At 43.7% G+C, this 13982-nt stretch overlaps 1 protein-coding gene across 10 annotated transcripts in view; it reads left to right on the top strand.

The window, feature by feature from the left end:
• Window positions 1-13982, top strand: part of dlg1b (discs large MAGUK scaffold protein 1b) — an 85000-nt gene that overhangs the window by 8811 nt on the left and 62207 nt on the right. For 8 of the 10 annotated variants that reach the window (XM_020623921.1, XM_020623913.1, XM_020623912.1 and 5 more), the window contains exons 3-4: window positions 2376-2539; window positions 4664-4735. In XM_020623921.1, coding sequence (XP_020479577.1) covers window positions 2376-2539; window positions 4664-4735 — 236 coding nt within the window. The remainder of the gene's footprint in view (window positions 1-2375; window positions 2540-4663; window positions 4736-13982) is intronic. The other 2 variants (XM_020623919.1, XM_020623918.1) reach the window with 1 other exon arrangement.

Raw genomic sequence — 13982 nt, 5'->3', positions numbered from 1 at the left:
CCCCCCGGCAGCCAGTCTGCACCAGACTGGAATCGATGACTGAGTGGAAGTGTCAGTAAATAACCAGTCAATGAAAACTGTATTTGTGTTAGAAAAGACAAAGCGAGTGGGGCCATGACTTTGCTGTTGTTCTGCTGATGTCTCTGCTGGACAAATGCACTGGTTTATCATCGTGTCAGCCATAACAGTGCAGGTACCTCCACCTCTCCTTCACGCGGCTGGGCTTTCTTTATTTGTGACGTTGAGTCAACGTGTGGCCGAGCCGTCCCAGCCACACCAAACAACATCTCTTCAAACAGCAGGTTTAACTTGTGCCGTCTTTTCTGTCTCGTTCAGGATTCAGTTTCATCTTAGCACCTTCAAAAGAGAAACAGTCCACCTTCCAACAAAGCCCTCAAAGATCCCACCCAACCCCAGCATGGACTGTTCGCCTTCCTACCCTCTGGCCGGAGGTTCAGAAGTGTGAAATGCAGGACCACTAGACTGAAAAACTCTTTCTTTCTCTCTGCCATCAGACTCCTAAACAGCTGAGGAGTTTATTACCAGGAAATACATGATGTACTGTTTACATTCTCAGATTGCACATGCATAACTGCACAATGACTGTTGACTGCTGCTCCCATGCAGCACACATTCCCTTATTATATTCTTATATATTTTTTATTATATTGCCGCATTTGCTGCTTAAAGTGCCTTAGATTTTGTGTTACTTATTTATCTACTTTATATTTCATTTGTATTTTGTGGCGTTCATGTGGACGGCAAAGTAAGAATTTCATTGTAGAGGGAAACATGTTTTCTAACTGTGCATATGACAAATAAAACACTTTGACTTGAAGTCTGAGCTCAGGGCTTTTACAGACGCAAGATAAAATATGATGCACTGCTCCCAGCAGTTAATAAAGTGGTGGCAATCAGTGCAGCTGTAAACAACCACAGCAGTAAAACGTGACCTACACATTAATGCAGCTGTGATATTAACCCATAAGCAATCACATACAGCAGTGGAACACTGACTGGGACAGTTTTCTGCAGAATCAGTACTTTTACTTTTGGTACTTTTAGGTACATTCTCCTGATAATACATCCCCGGGCTTGTAGTGGACTGTCTTCACAATGTGGTGCTGCTGCTTGGTGTGAGGTCATGTTAAAATCTGGGTGGAGAAAAGAGGCAGTTTAAAGGCTGCTGCTGAGATGTGGAGGCCAGTAGCTGCTGAGGTGGTGTTCTGGTGGCGTGTGGGGAACATCTGTGGCGGGGGGGGCCGCCGAGCCAAAGAAAGCCCCGGCTATTTTAGATCTCCGCTCTGCAAGCTCTCCTCAGAATTGTGCATCCAAAAATAAAATAGCATGTTGGATGTGGCCTCTGGTGCCGTAGGCTTTTTATAAAATTGGCCTCACATAAACACACTTGGTATCGTCCTGACTGCACACCTATAATATCGGTCAGTCGGACTTTAACAACGTGACCCTGCATGTTGCTCAGTGTTCTGCTCCTAAAACTGAATGTCAGCATTACTGAACATGTTTATCTTAGTGAATTAGTATGTTGTCACTTTTTATTTAGAGTTAGGGTTTAAATATGTTTTACAGCGGTGCATTTCTTACTCTGTGGTTTTATTTGACTTGGATTTTTCCAGTCACAGAATGAGTTGGTGGACAGGTTGCCAGTCTGTCACAGGGCTGACATGTAGACAGACAACCACGCACACACTCAGGCTCACTCCTACAGGCAGTTTAGAGTCTCCAGTCAACCTAAGCTGCATGTCTTTGGACTGTGGGAGGAAGCCGGAGCACCCGGAGAGAAGCCACGCAGGCACAGGGAGAACATGCAGACTCCGCGGGTTTCTTCTTCCCAGTCAAAAGACAAGCGGCTGCTTTTTGGATTAGTTGGATTTGATTTAGAGCCGACTGATCGATACCCTAATAGAGGGAGTTACAGTAGTCCAGATGTGAGGTAATAAGAGCATGAATAAGTCTCTGAGTCTTTAAAGTTCTCTACTAAAGTCAAAGCCCCAGTACAACAGTATGCACACAAAATTTTAAGTATATTTGGCTGGTAATGCTTCATATCGGCTAGTACAATATTCCTCTGAAATGTCACGGAGCACAATTATAAAAAAGCATGAAATGAAAATACCTCAGTTGTACTTCAAGCTCGCAGCCAGTGATTCTGTACGTTTGTTCTGTTGCACCAGAGACTAACCAGCTCCAGTCTGACCTGCAGATCACAGTGAAGTCGATCTTTTGGAGCTTATGATGTGTTAATTGTAATTTCAGCTCCCACCACTTTGAACGTCACTGAAAATGGACCGTGACCTGTTCCCAGACTGGGACCTCTCTGATTTTTTTTCTATTTCTGTCCTCTGGTGTCTCAGATATCCAGGAATTTTACGAAGTGACCTTATTGGACGGCCAGAGATGGGCCGAGTCTTCCAGGGGCTCGGACCCGGCGGTGCCTGTCAACTTGTGGGACTTCTCCAGCCTTCAAAGCACAGCGGTGACCTCGGACACTGTGCCCAGCCTTAGCACCAGCATCGAGGTAGGAACAGACCACGGACTGAACATACTCTGTGGGTCAGTCTGACCAGGTGTTGTCAGGTGTAGTGATGATGTGGCTCAGTGACAGCCAAGTTTTCTTTCAACCTTTTCTTGCCTCTAAACTGGTTTGTTTGCTTCTGTGTTGTTTCTTGGTAACAGAAACAGAACAGCTCCCAGCAGAAATAGAAAGTATTAAAAATAAATCACACCTTTGAAAACATCACAGGATGGTGACTGAAAATGTGTTTGGTGAGAATCTGCCTGATGGAAACGGCCTCAGTCTCCGGTGTGGAGGAGCCCGGGTGCCAGGGCGGAGCAGTGAGCACAGCTGGATATTTCTTCACTTCAGATATTTTCTGATCTTTGCAGTCAGGGTGAAAACACACACCTGTGTGACTCCCCTCACTCGTCTGCCCTTCTTCAGATGTTCATATGATGAAGATGGAGTGTTACTGGGGGCAGATGACGGTGTCTGAAATCCATGAAACTGTTAGTGATGGGTATCATCTGACTCGGATCAGTGCCTGGTTATCTGGAGCACCACTACCTTTAACCTGCTCAGTGCTTTGAGCCAGAAACATGAAATCACTGTAGTGACAGTTTGTTGCACAGAAACTACACCGCTATTGTTGTGTTAACGCGTTATTTGGTCGACCAGCTCTGCTCAAAGTGCTGGGACCCTGAGTGAAAGTGGTGCTGTGATGTTATGCTCTTCCTGGGTGGTGGAGACAGGTCTCTGCCCGTCCTCTTGTTTTTGGCACCTTGACATTTACAGTTACGTGGGAGTGAGGGCTTGTCGTGTTGTTACTCAAGAAAACTGGCTTGTGATTATTCACAGACAGAACATGTGTAACTTGTTGTTTATGTTGTGTGTTAAGAGAAGAAACTCTGCTTTATCACTAAGAGTTACAATGTTTTAGGTTAGTTGGTTGCTGATGTGTTGTGTTTTAGGCCCGAACCTTCAGGCCAGCGCACAGATGTTAAGGATCCTCTGTTAATGTGAGCGCATGTTGGAGAAAAGCTGTTTCATTAAACCATCACTCCAAATATTTTGGCCTATTTATTTTATCTCATCTGTTCCACTGAGAAAGTCATGGCTGTTTTTTTTGCCTGAGGAAGAGCATGCTCTTGTTGTGAGTAAGTTCTCTTTTTGTGGTCGTCATCAGGTTCCCAGAGCCTGACCGAGCTGAGTCGGCTGCAGCTGAATCATCAAATTCAGTTTCATAGCCCTCGGTGCACAGGTGCAGAGGTTTACTGTTTGTTTGACCCCTTTAGATTGCCAGAAGATGGGGTTCAGCCCCACTCGGCTGTAGAGTTGGTGCACCCCAACCGGTGCACCGCTTCAGTCCAGACTGACTTGAGTGCCCTGAAATTATTCGGTATAGACACATTTGTCCTATGGAATGAACAGAGCAAACTGGATATGAAAACTAAGGCAGTAGAAGGACCTCTCACCTATGGTCATGAACTTTGGGTCATGACCGAAAGGGCAAGATCCCGGATACAGGCGGCCGAAATGAGCTTTCTCCGCAGGGCGGCCGGGCGTACCCTTAGAGATAGGGTGACGAGCTCGGTCACCCGGGAGGAGCTCAGAGTAGAACCGCTGCTCCTCCACATCGAGAGGAGCCAGCTGAGGTGGCTCGGGCATCTGTTTCGGATGCCTCCTGGGCGCCTTCCTAGGGAGGTGTTCCGGCATGTCCCACCGGGAGGAGGCCCCGGGGAAGACCCAGGACACGCTGGAGGGACTATGTCGCTCGGCTGGCCTGGGAACGCCGCGGCATTCCCCCGGAGGAGCTGGAGGAAGTGTCTGGAGAGAGGGAAGTCTGGGCATCTTTGGTTAGACTGCTGCCCCCGCGACCCGGTCCCGGATAAGCGGAGGAAAATGGATGGATGGATGGATGGCAGTAGAAGGAGCTTTAGCTAGGGTGCATCAGCTAATGTTTCAACGTAACATGCTTCTTCATAAGAGTCAAAACTGTAAAGTTATGTTTCCGTGTTTTCCACCGTGACAAACTCCCATCTGGCACTGAAAAAGATCCAGTGTGATCCAGGTGTGTTGTCTGCACTGAACATCTTCTCTTTCTTTCCTCTTTTTTGGACTGTAAACACACATCGACACTCGTAGGACTCGTCCCTCCTAAACGAAATCCTGCACGCGTGGGCGCACTCCAAACGCTCGCCCAGCCCTGACAGACAAGTAAGTACCTGCTGTTGGTGGGAGGGGGTGTCGGTGTTGTCCACCTTTGCCGCATGTCCCATCCAGTCCTTGTGTGCTTGGGCCCATCAGAGGGGTGGGGGTCTGGCTCTGGGTCAGGGGTCAGGTCTGTCCAGATGGCCTCAAGGTGTTGCTGTCATTGATTCACTTTGATGTAGACCTGGAGTGTGAATGTGACTGGAGTGAAACCAGAGAAGAAGTCGTGGTGACTCGTGTGGCTGAGCAGCAGAGGGACGAGAGGAACAAATTCACATGTAACAGTTTAATGGTCACTTCTGCAAAATCAAAACACTTAAGTGAGTTTCCACTGAGCTCAGGAAGATGGTACCATATTCACATTTTCCTCTTTAACAGTGACTTTATAAGAAACATAAGAAATAATGCTGATTTAGTTGAACTAGCTCTGTGCAACTGTAAAATCAGGAGAAGGAGCCATCTTTAATAGAAGGATAATAAGGATAATCATCTTTTATTTGGCCAAGCATGTTACATGAAAACCTGTTGTCTTCTCCGAGTAACGTTCTTATCGGTGACTTCCTGGCGTCAAATTTAGAAAATGATTTCACCTAGTGACAGTGAATGTACAGGGCTAAAATACTGTCTATAATTATATGTTCTCATGTTGCTGCCACACAGCAGTAGTGGACAGTGTACAGACAAACATTGTTCATCCCTATACACATCTGTCTGCCACATGTGCATAGAGCAGCGCTAGTTTTGTCTTAATTTAAATTAAACACATGTGAACTCAGACCTGTGTGATCAGATTTGGTCAAACTGTTTCCAGCCGCTCAGCACAGCTTCCTCTCTGGTTTGACAGCTCAGTCTTTGTGTTGTCGCCTCCAGATGCAGCTAAGTGGAGAAGAATCATAGCGACATGTGGAGGCAGTTTGTGCTGGTTTCAGGTTCGTGGTTCATTGGGCTTCATTCATTCTGGTTCATGTTGCCGGGTCTGAACAGTACACCTCCTGTGCTCAGAGCTGCGAGCAGATCCACAGGCTTTGGTCTGCAGCGTCGGAGTCACCGCAGGGAACATGTCCTCCCACAGTCGTGCATGTACATCAGCTTCTCTTTAATTTTGAAGATGTGAAATGATAATAATTATGTTGAAATCAGCATTTTTTTCCCCAGAATTAGTTTTTATAAAGACTAATAAGACATAAGAAATATGGACAGCACCGTACAGCGGATCCTCCATCACCTCGACACAACTCAGTCAGCTACACACAGTGGATTTTTAATTTTATATAGCTACCTTTCCAAAACAACAGGACATCACCTCGACACAACTCAGTCAGCTATACACAGTCCGTATCTACACTTATCGCGCTATGGATTTTTAATTTTATATGGCTACCTTTCCAAAACAACAGGAATGTAGACACTTTGTGCAATACAGGAAACGTTTCAGGTACATATGCATTTATTTGATATTTCTAAGATTGTAGTGCAGTAACATGTAAAAGATGGTGAGTCACTGTAAAAACTACACACACTGTGAACATCTGTTGTGGAGCACAGACGCTCGGTGCGACAGCAGCTCTGCCGGACTGAACGTTTGTTTAAAATGGGCCTAACCTGTCTTCTGACCCCAGGACCCCGATGCTAGTCTCCGACAGGTGTCAGATTTCCTCAGGTTGTCCTGTAGCTGGACTCGGAGGCTGGAGCTGTACTGATGTTCACGACCTTCATGGTGGTGGTTCATGTGGATTTCAGTTCTGGGGTGTGTGCAGGTTCTAGTCAGACTTTGACTCTTCAGGTTCCTGTGTGTGTTCACATGTGGATCAGCCCTGACATCCTCACACCTATTCATATTTTGAGTTTCTACGCTGAGTTACCTGAAGGTTAAACAGATGAAAGGAGCTGGTGTCCAGAGTAACAGGTCTGAGTGGGTTCGGACCAGCTGTGGGTTGGTCTGTCCGTGAGCGCCGTATTCACTTCTTACACCACTGTCACCCATTTGTGCACACTGTCACTGTGAAGCCTTTTCCACAGACAGATGTCATCCACCACTCGCAGCTCTGACATCTGCAGGCTAAAACATTGATTTGTGTTCATCTCCCTGCTGAAATGTGTTTTTATTGATCTGTATCTTATAAACTTTGGAGATCTCGCTGTCGTGTCTGGCAGCAGCTAGTTACAGCTCGTGTGTCTGATTTAATTAGTATGGACGGGGGTGGCTGCCAGTTTTAGAATAAAATCATTTAAACCCATTTTATTTTCTACCTGTTTGTGGGTTTTTTATATGGAAAAAAATTTAATTTAGAAAAAGTCCCAAACATAAGAAATAGAAGCTAAAATATAAATAAGCCCAAGCATTCCACTGCCACAGGTGGTGGGTAGCCGCTAATATTTAAATCTATTCAGTCTTGTATATTTTCTCTTTGCTGCTGTTTATCTTCTTGCTTTGCCCGCCCATTAGTCCAAAATTCAGATTTAGGAAATCTATACATTTTGCAGCTAAAACCAGGAAATGGTTGATTTGTTATTTTTTTTATTAGAGAAAAGATGGAAAAGTTCTTCATAATAGTTTCAGATTGTTTTTGAAAGGACTGATCAATAGATAAACCACATCGCAGCTTAATCCTTCCACTGATTCAGCTGCTCTTTTAAGTGCAAGTCACAATTTAATAGTAGGAGCGATTGTTATATGAAGCTGATGATAATGTATTTCTACTTCAGCTGCCATCGTTATGAAATATATTTAAATTAAGTTCAATGTGGTTGTAAAAAGGTTTTAAAGTCTCAAATTGAGCACAGGACTCCTGGGATGAAGCATCTCCATGTTTATCTACGGCGTATTTAAAATCAAAATTAAATCTGAAAACAGTGATGTGTACATCATCGGTGTCCTGGGTGACATTGAAAACCATGCAGCAGCACATTATTTGATGTGACACCTCATCAGTTTTATTCCTTGTTCTAAATAAACTCTCACTTCAATCCTGATGCTGTAGCACATTCCAACCGGCTGCTTTTCAGGGCCAGTAATGAGGTAAAACAATGAAATGATGATTCCATTTGAAACAGGTGATGGCGACAGGCGACTGCATCATGATTATGGTACAACAGTGGTGTCCAGGAAAGGCCGAGACCTTTAGGAGCAAAGATGGGCCGAGGACCGCCAGTTGGCCAACCTATATGGGAGAGAATTACTGAAATGTTTAAAAGCAATGTTCCTCAAAGAAAGTTAGGAGGGATTTGGATTTGTCACCCTCTTCGGTGCAGAGCATCATTAAAAGATTTAAGGAATGTGGAGGGATTTCAGTTTCCATTTTGAAACGCACATTGTGTCCACAAAAACCCAGGACTGTTGCTCCTTAAGACTTGTTTGCAGGAGGAATGGGACAAAATGATACCTGACACACTGAATCACTTGGTGTCCTCAGTCCCTAAGCATCTTTTAAGTGTTGTGAAGAGGAACGGCAGCTTCACACTGTGGTAAACACTTCACTGTCCCAACTTTGTTTGGAACGTGTTGCAGCATCAGAATTGAAGTGAGTGTTTATTACACAGAATAAAGCGGATGAGGTGTCACATCAGAGAATGTGCTGCTCTACTGTTGTCAATGTGATACAGGACACAGATGATTTACACGTCACTGTTTTCAGATTTAATTTTGATTTTACATACCGTCCCAACTTTTTTTGACCCGGGATTGTACACTGGTTACATCACTTCCTGTGAAATAAGGAGGCATGGGTGCCATGTGGAGATGACACACAAAGGTGGATGCACATGACACATTCATGGAGCTGTAAAATATTCATACTTGTGATCATGAGCTGCCCACAGTGCTTTGCCTCCTGCTGCTGCAATGCAGGCTCCTGCTCCTCCTCCTCGTCCTCTGCCATGTGCCCTTGAGTCATACACGTAATAATGAGCTGTTAGTGTGTTACAAATGTGCAGTGATGGAACATAGAACACAGCAGCACATGTAGCCCTGTTGGTACCTGTGATGAGTTTACGGTCTGATGTTCAGTAGGACTTCACAGCGCTGCATGTGAGTACAGTGACTGACGACATATCATGAGGTGGAATTAGGAGACAATGAGTTGATCAGCAGAAGGTTAATTGGTAACTATTAGATCTGAGAGATTAATTGATTCATTGATCAGTCTACTGTCAGGAAAATATTCAACTATTTTGATAAAAGTTGTAGGAACTGAACTCAGTGTAGTTCCGTTTTTATTGTGAAGTTTTCTGACTGTTCACACTTAGTTTAATTTGTTATTTTAATATCACGTCTATACATAAAACGATATGGTTATACTCCAATACCAAGTCATAGTATTTAGGGATTATAGTGTTGCTTTCAGAAACTTCAGTTTTTCTATTGAACGCCTGTGAACAACCGCATTAAATAGCAAACAGGACTAGATACTAGGTGTATTACTTACATCTACGTTTGTGACATTATTAAGAAACGAATAACTAGTTTCTCAGGCATTGCTGTAGTAGACTTTTAAAGAATGACGTGAAGGCGTTTCTACTATTATTTTTTATTTCAAAGGCTGTTTTTGGAATAATTTTGTTCAATTTACAGCAGTAGCGCTCGGTTGTTTTCCGGTTGCTTTAGTCATTATTGCTCTGAATAAAAGTGCCGCATATTTAAGAGAGCTGAGATGTCCCACAGAACCTAAACGCAGCCTCGGTCTCGGGGAGCGGGGTTCAGTGAGTCCTGCTCCCACTGAGGACGAAGGAGGGCCGGGGGAGGGATGAGGAGGCTCCTCGGTGAGCGCGCTCTCTCTCGCCGGTAGATAGTGGCTGTAGGTCGGTGTGTACGTGTGCCTGCGTGTGGATATAACGTTCTTTGTGAAGAAAACCTGCCTGGCTGGAGATGAGATGCTGATAACCGCGGGCTTGACTCCCGGCTCGGAACGATGGACTGCATCTGCATTGTCACGACTAAGGTAACAACCTGACAAAAAGCGTATGAAATACCACTACACCAACATTTAAGACGATGGATTTACTTAAGTATGAGTCGGTGTTTTATTCGGCATGGATCTGATTCGCTTAACCAAACGTATTTCAGTAGAAAGTCTACTTTTTGAGAACGGTTCACTTCACATCCCCACGTTGTTTTCCATCTAAAATATCGTCGCTTCACGACGGAGGCTGGTGTTTAGTTGTGATGATAAAAAGAAGTTGGGGCTTGTATGGAGATGTAACGTGTATCTGTGGATTATTTCACTTTAGAGTGCAAAAAGAGGCCCGTGAAAAGTGTCATCTTGTTTTTTTTCTCAGTATTTGCTTTTACTGATGTAAGCAATATTTAATTTTTATGTTTCTTAATGGGAGTTTGGCGTAACGTTTTCTCCGCAGAGCGCAGGGAGCGTCAGTGTGTTAAACTTTAACCGTTTTGTCACCTCTACAGAAATGTCGGATAACTAAAGAAGCTAACCTTTGGCTGGTGTTAGATCAGTGCTTGACAGTCTTAATTCGTGTCCTTGTATTGATCACTGACGGTGGCTGATCAGGCAACTTATCATCTAAATGTACAGAGTTTCTAAAGGCAGTATGGTTCTACTTATGCATGTAGTCATTATAACCACATGATTGGTGTTTGTGTGTTTAACCAGATTTCCTAATTGCTTGACAGTGTTATTAATGACTGACAGTGAAACTTGAAAGCTCAGCATCCACATGGCCCTGAGTTTTCCCTTTATTAGTCACATTATTAACCTTAACACACCCAGAACAGCTAATAAAGCACCATATAATTGCATCTTTCTGTGGCTGCTGTGTGTTCAGTGTAGTCACAGAAGCAGAAGGAATTGATTTTTCACTTTTCACACCTTAATTCAGGCCCCTTGGGGGAGTTGAACTAATGACCTTGTGCCTTGTGTCATCCAGGCTGCTGCAGTTATTTCATGCTTAATGAACATCTGCAAAACCTGTAACAAGGTAGACTACTCTCTCAGATGTGGAAAGGTGTCCTGGACAATGTTTGCATCTTAGTACCAGTAATAGAGGAAGTATTCACATCCTTTACTTATGTAAAAGTACTATTACCACACTAAAGGTAGCCTACTCTTTTACAAGTAAAAGCCCTGTGTTGAAAATGTTAAGTAAAATTACATATTATCATAAAAGTATTAAAAGTAGAAGTAAGATGTTGTCCTACCTATCGTATACTTGTATATTGTTACACTATCAGCCTGTCACACGTGCACAGAAGTACCAGCAGGGTGTGATGGTTGCAGCTGGTTGAGCTGCAGCTCTGCTGGTCTGGTTTATATCCATGTGCAACTATTGACTATCTTCATTATGGATTAATCTGCTGATTATTTTCTTTATTCACTGATTGAATAATTTGTAAAAAGATAGTGAGAAGTACTGTCATGCTGCTGTAAACGATTACCAAAATAGTTATTTTACTGTAGGTGTGTGACAGCGTAGGTCCTGTCGGTGTACACACACACACTTTTGTAAGACAGTAAAGTTTGTGCGTGTTTCTGGGGTCAGGTCAGGATCGGTGTGAGTCCTGTTAGATTAGCAAACAAACAGACGGTGTGTAAAATTATTTCAATAACACGTTTTATGACTGACATTTATATACTCACACATTTTTTTTGTTTGTGATTAAAGTTACAGACCTGACACACACTCTGACCTGTACGGAGGGACTGCGTTCTCGAAGGTGATTGTTTATGAGATATCCAAACTAATCCTGTGCTCCTGATTTCAATTTCTTTTCTGTTGGATGGAGTTTGGTGATTTCAGCCTCCTCATCTGCCATTTGTCCACTATATGTGTGTGTGTGTGTGGTACAAATGTGCACGGTCTGATAGCAGGTGCAGACTGTGTTTGTAGAGCATTGCCTCAGCATTTGGGACTATTTTCAGCTCCTTATTAACTCAGCAGGACCAAACACAGCCCGCTGGTCACGACACTGCTGCAAACACAATCACAGCTCAGCACTCGTCCACCTGAGGACGTGTGTCTGAAATCCACCTGTGTTCACACCTGGGCTGCACTGTAGTCATGCAGCTCAGTGGTCTGATAGTCGACCAGCAGCTTCATGTTCATCGGCACAGCAGCAGCTGCACACTGAGCGCCAGTGGTGGAGCACTGTGTACCCAAATGCAGCCACTCTAGTACTGCATGGAAGTACTTTTATTTTACTTGAGTATTGTTTTAGTTAAATAGTATTTAAAAAACCAGGGTTCACAGTTTATAAAATAGCTAATGTAAAAAATTACAGCAGTAAAATGCAACACATTAATGCACCCCTGATATTAATCCATAAACCTCATCTAACAGTGAAACAGTGATGGGGACGGTTTTCTGCAGAATGAGTACTGTTACTTTTGATATTTCAGGTTTTTAATTTGAGACCTTTACTTGATGTTGAGTATTTTCACACCGTGTTACTGCTACTTTCACTTCAGTAAATGATCTGAGTTTTTCTTTCCTCACAGCTGAACCTGTCTGTTTTGCCTTACTGGTTACTGGGATGGTGGTGTGACTGGAGTTGTTCTTTCCCAGTGAGCTGTGGCAGGGAAAAGGGTTTGGCAACAGTGACCACAGACAGATACACCCATGAGCACACACCAAAGCAACCTGTAGAGCCATGACACACACGTTTGTGTCTCTACACTTGTAATGACCTGTAGCAATGTGATGCATTTGCTAGCGTCTGACTCTAACACTGGCCCGACAGTATGCGTCATGAGACCGACAAATGGATCGCAGTCTCACGTCACGACTCCCGTGTAACTATGTATGATGACAAGAGGGGGCAACAGGCCAGACCTGTTTTCTTGACTGACCCTACCAGTCGCTGGAGTTAGCTACACTAACCTTTAGCCATACTTCAATCACAGTGTAATCTACAGAGTAAGGAAACATTTCAATAAGAGACAAAGTGTTTGGAAACTGTTTTTGTGAATTTACATACTGAAGAAGAAATGAAGCTGTGACTAGTTTTCCTTCTCACTGTTATCGTGAGTGTATCGAACCGAGCTGTGAGCTGGTGGTATTGTTACCCTCCTGGTTCACACGTGAAGCAGTAGCTCTGCTGTGCTGCACATGTGGATTACATGCTCTGCTGTGACTGGACTGTTTTGTGATGTAGCTACACACCAGGAAGGCATTCAGGAAGCAGTTTCACAGTTTATATAGCTTTGTTTGTATGTCTTACAGCAATAAATGTGTGTGTTGACACTGTTTTAAGACAAGAGTGACGCTTGAGCTGTGGTCTCATCACAGTCCTGTGTCTGTGCTTTAACCCTTGAAAACCTAATGTGTCAGCAGCAGAGCATCGCGACGGGCTGTAGTTCTGAGACTGTTTGACATCCAGGCCCAAACAGTCTGCAGCAGCTGGAGGTTAATCCAGGATAAGGGTAACCACCTTTATTTGGCCAAGTATGTTACACACAAGGAATTTTGTTTCTGGTACAGAACTGAGGCAGCCATCTGCTCTAACCATCGGGGGAAACTTGGGGGTTCAGTGTCTTGCCCCAGGACACTTCGACATGTGGACTGCAGGCACCAAGATTCGAACCTCCAACCCTCTGGTTGGGAGACGACTGCCCTACCCACTGAATCACAGTCGCCAATCTGTAGTCTCCATGTTTCTCATAAATGGTCTATAAACAAAGCTTCAGGGGCTGATGGGAAATTTGATCAGATTTCTATGTGTTTATTTCTATTCAATGATTTTCAGTTGTCAGGTCCCAACAAACACACTGCAGCAGTTCTATTGTTCCAGTCATGTTGATGGATGAACTCTGCTCTTCTGGGAAAACAGGGCTTCGTTATTATGTTAATTACAGCTGCTGCAGCTGAAGGCTGTGATGAGTTATAGGATGAGACGGCCGCTGTCACGTATGGTTTCTTAACTGTGCTTTAAAAAGACCTGAATGAAAGAAGGAAGCTGTGAACATGTCAGCCTGTGGGATGTTAACACTCTTATTATGGAGAATTATTTTAGTTTTCACTCTTTTTTTTCAGTATGAATGTATACACAGTTATAACAGCATTTTATCGTCTTTTCAGTTCATATTTGATTTATTTTATTTCTTATTTGTAGAATCGTATTTTAACCAAAATACTTGGATGCATTGCGTCTCACGTGGCTTGGTGTTTATCTCACATTTCCTCCCATTTTACATAATGAAAAAAAAAAAAAAACTAAAGAAAACATAGTGACGGCGCCACATTCTGAACTTTCGGTTTATTATCGTGTCGGCGTAACATATAAATCATGGGATTTATCCGG

Source organism: Monopterus albus, unplaced genomic scaffold (genome assembly GCF_001952655.1).
Source record: "Monopterus albus unplaced genomic scaffold, M_albus_1.0 scaffold316.1, whole genome shotgun sequence".
Lineage (NCBI taxonomy): Eukaryota > Metazoa > Chordata > Actinopteri > Synbranchiformes > Synbranchidae > Monopterus > Monopterus albus.
Note: the sequence above shows the minus strand (reverse complement) of the source record. Positions and strands in the feature narration are given on the sequence as shown.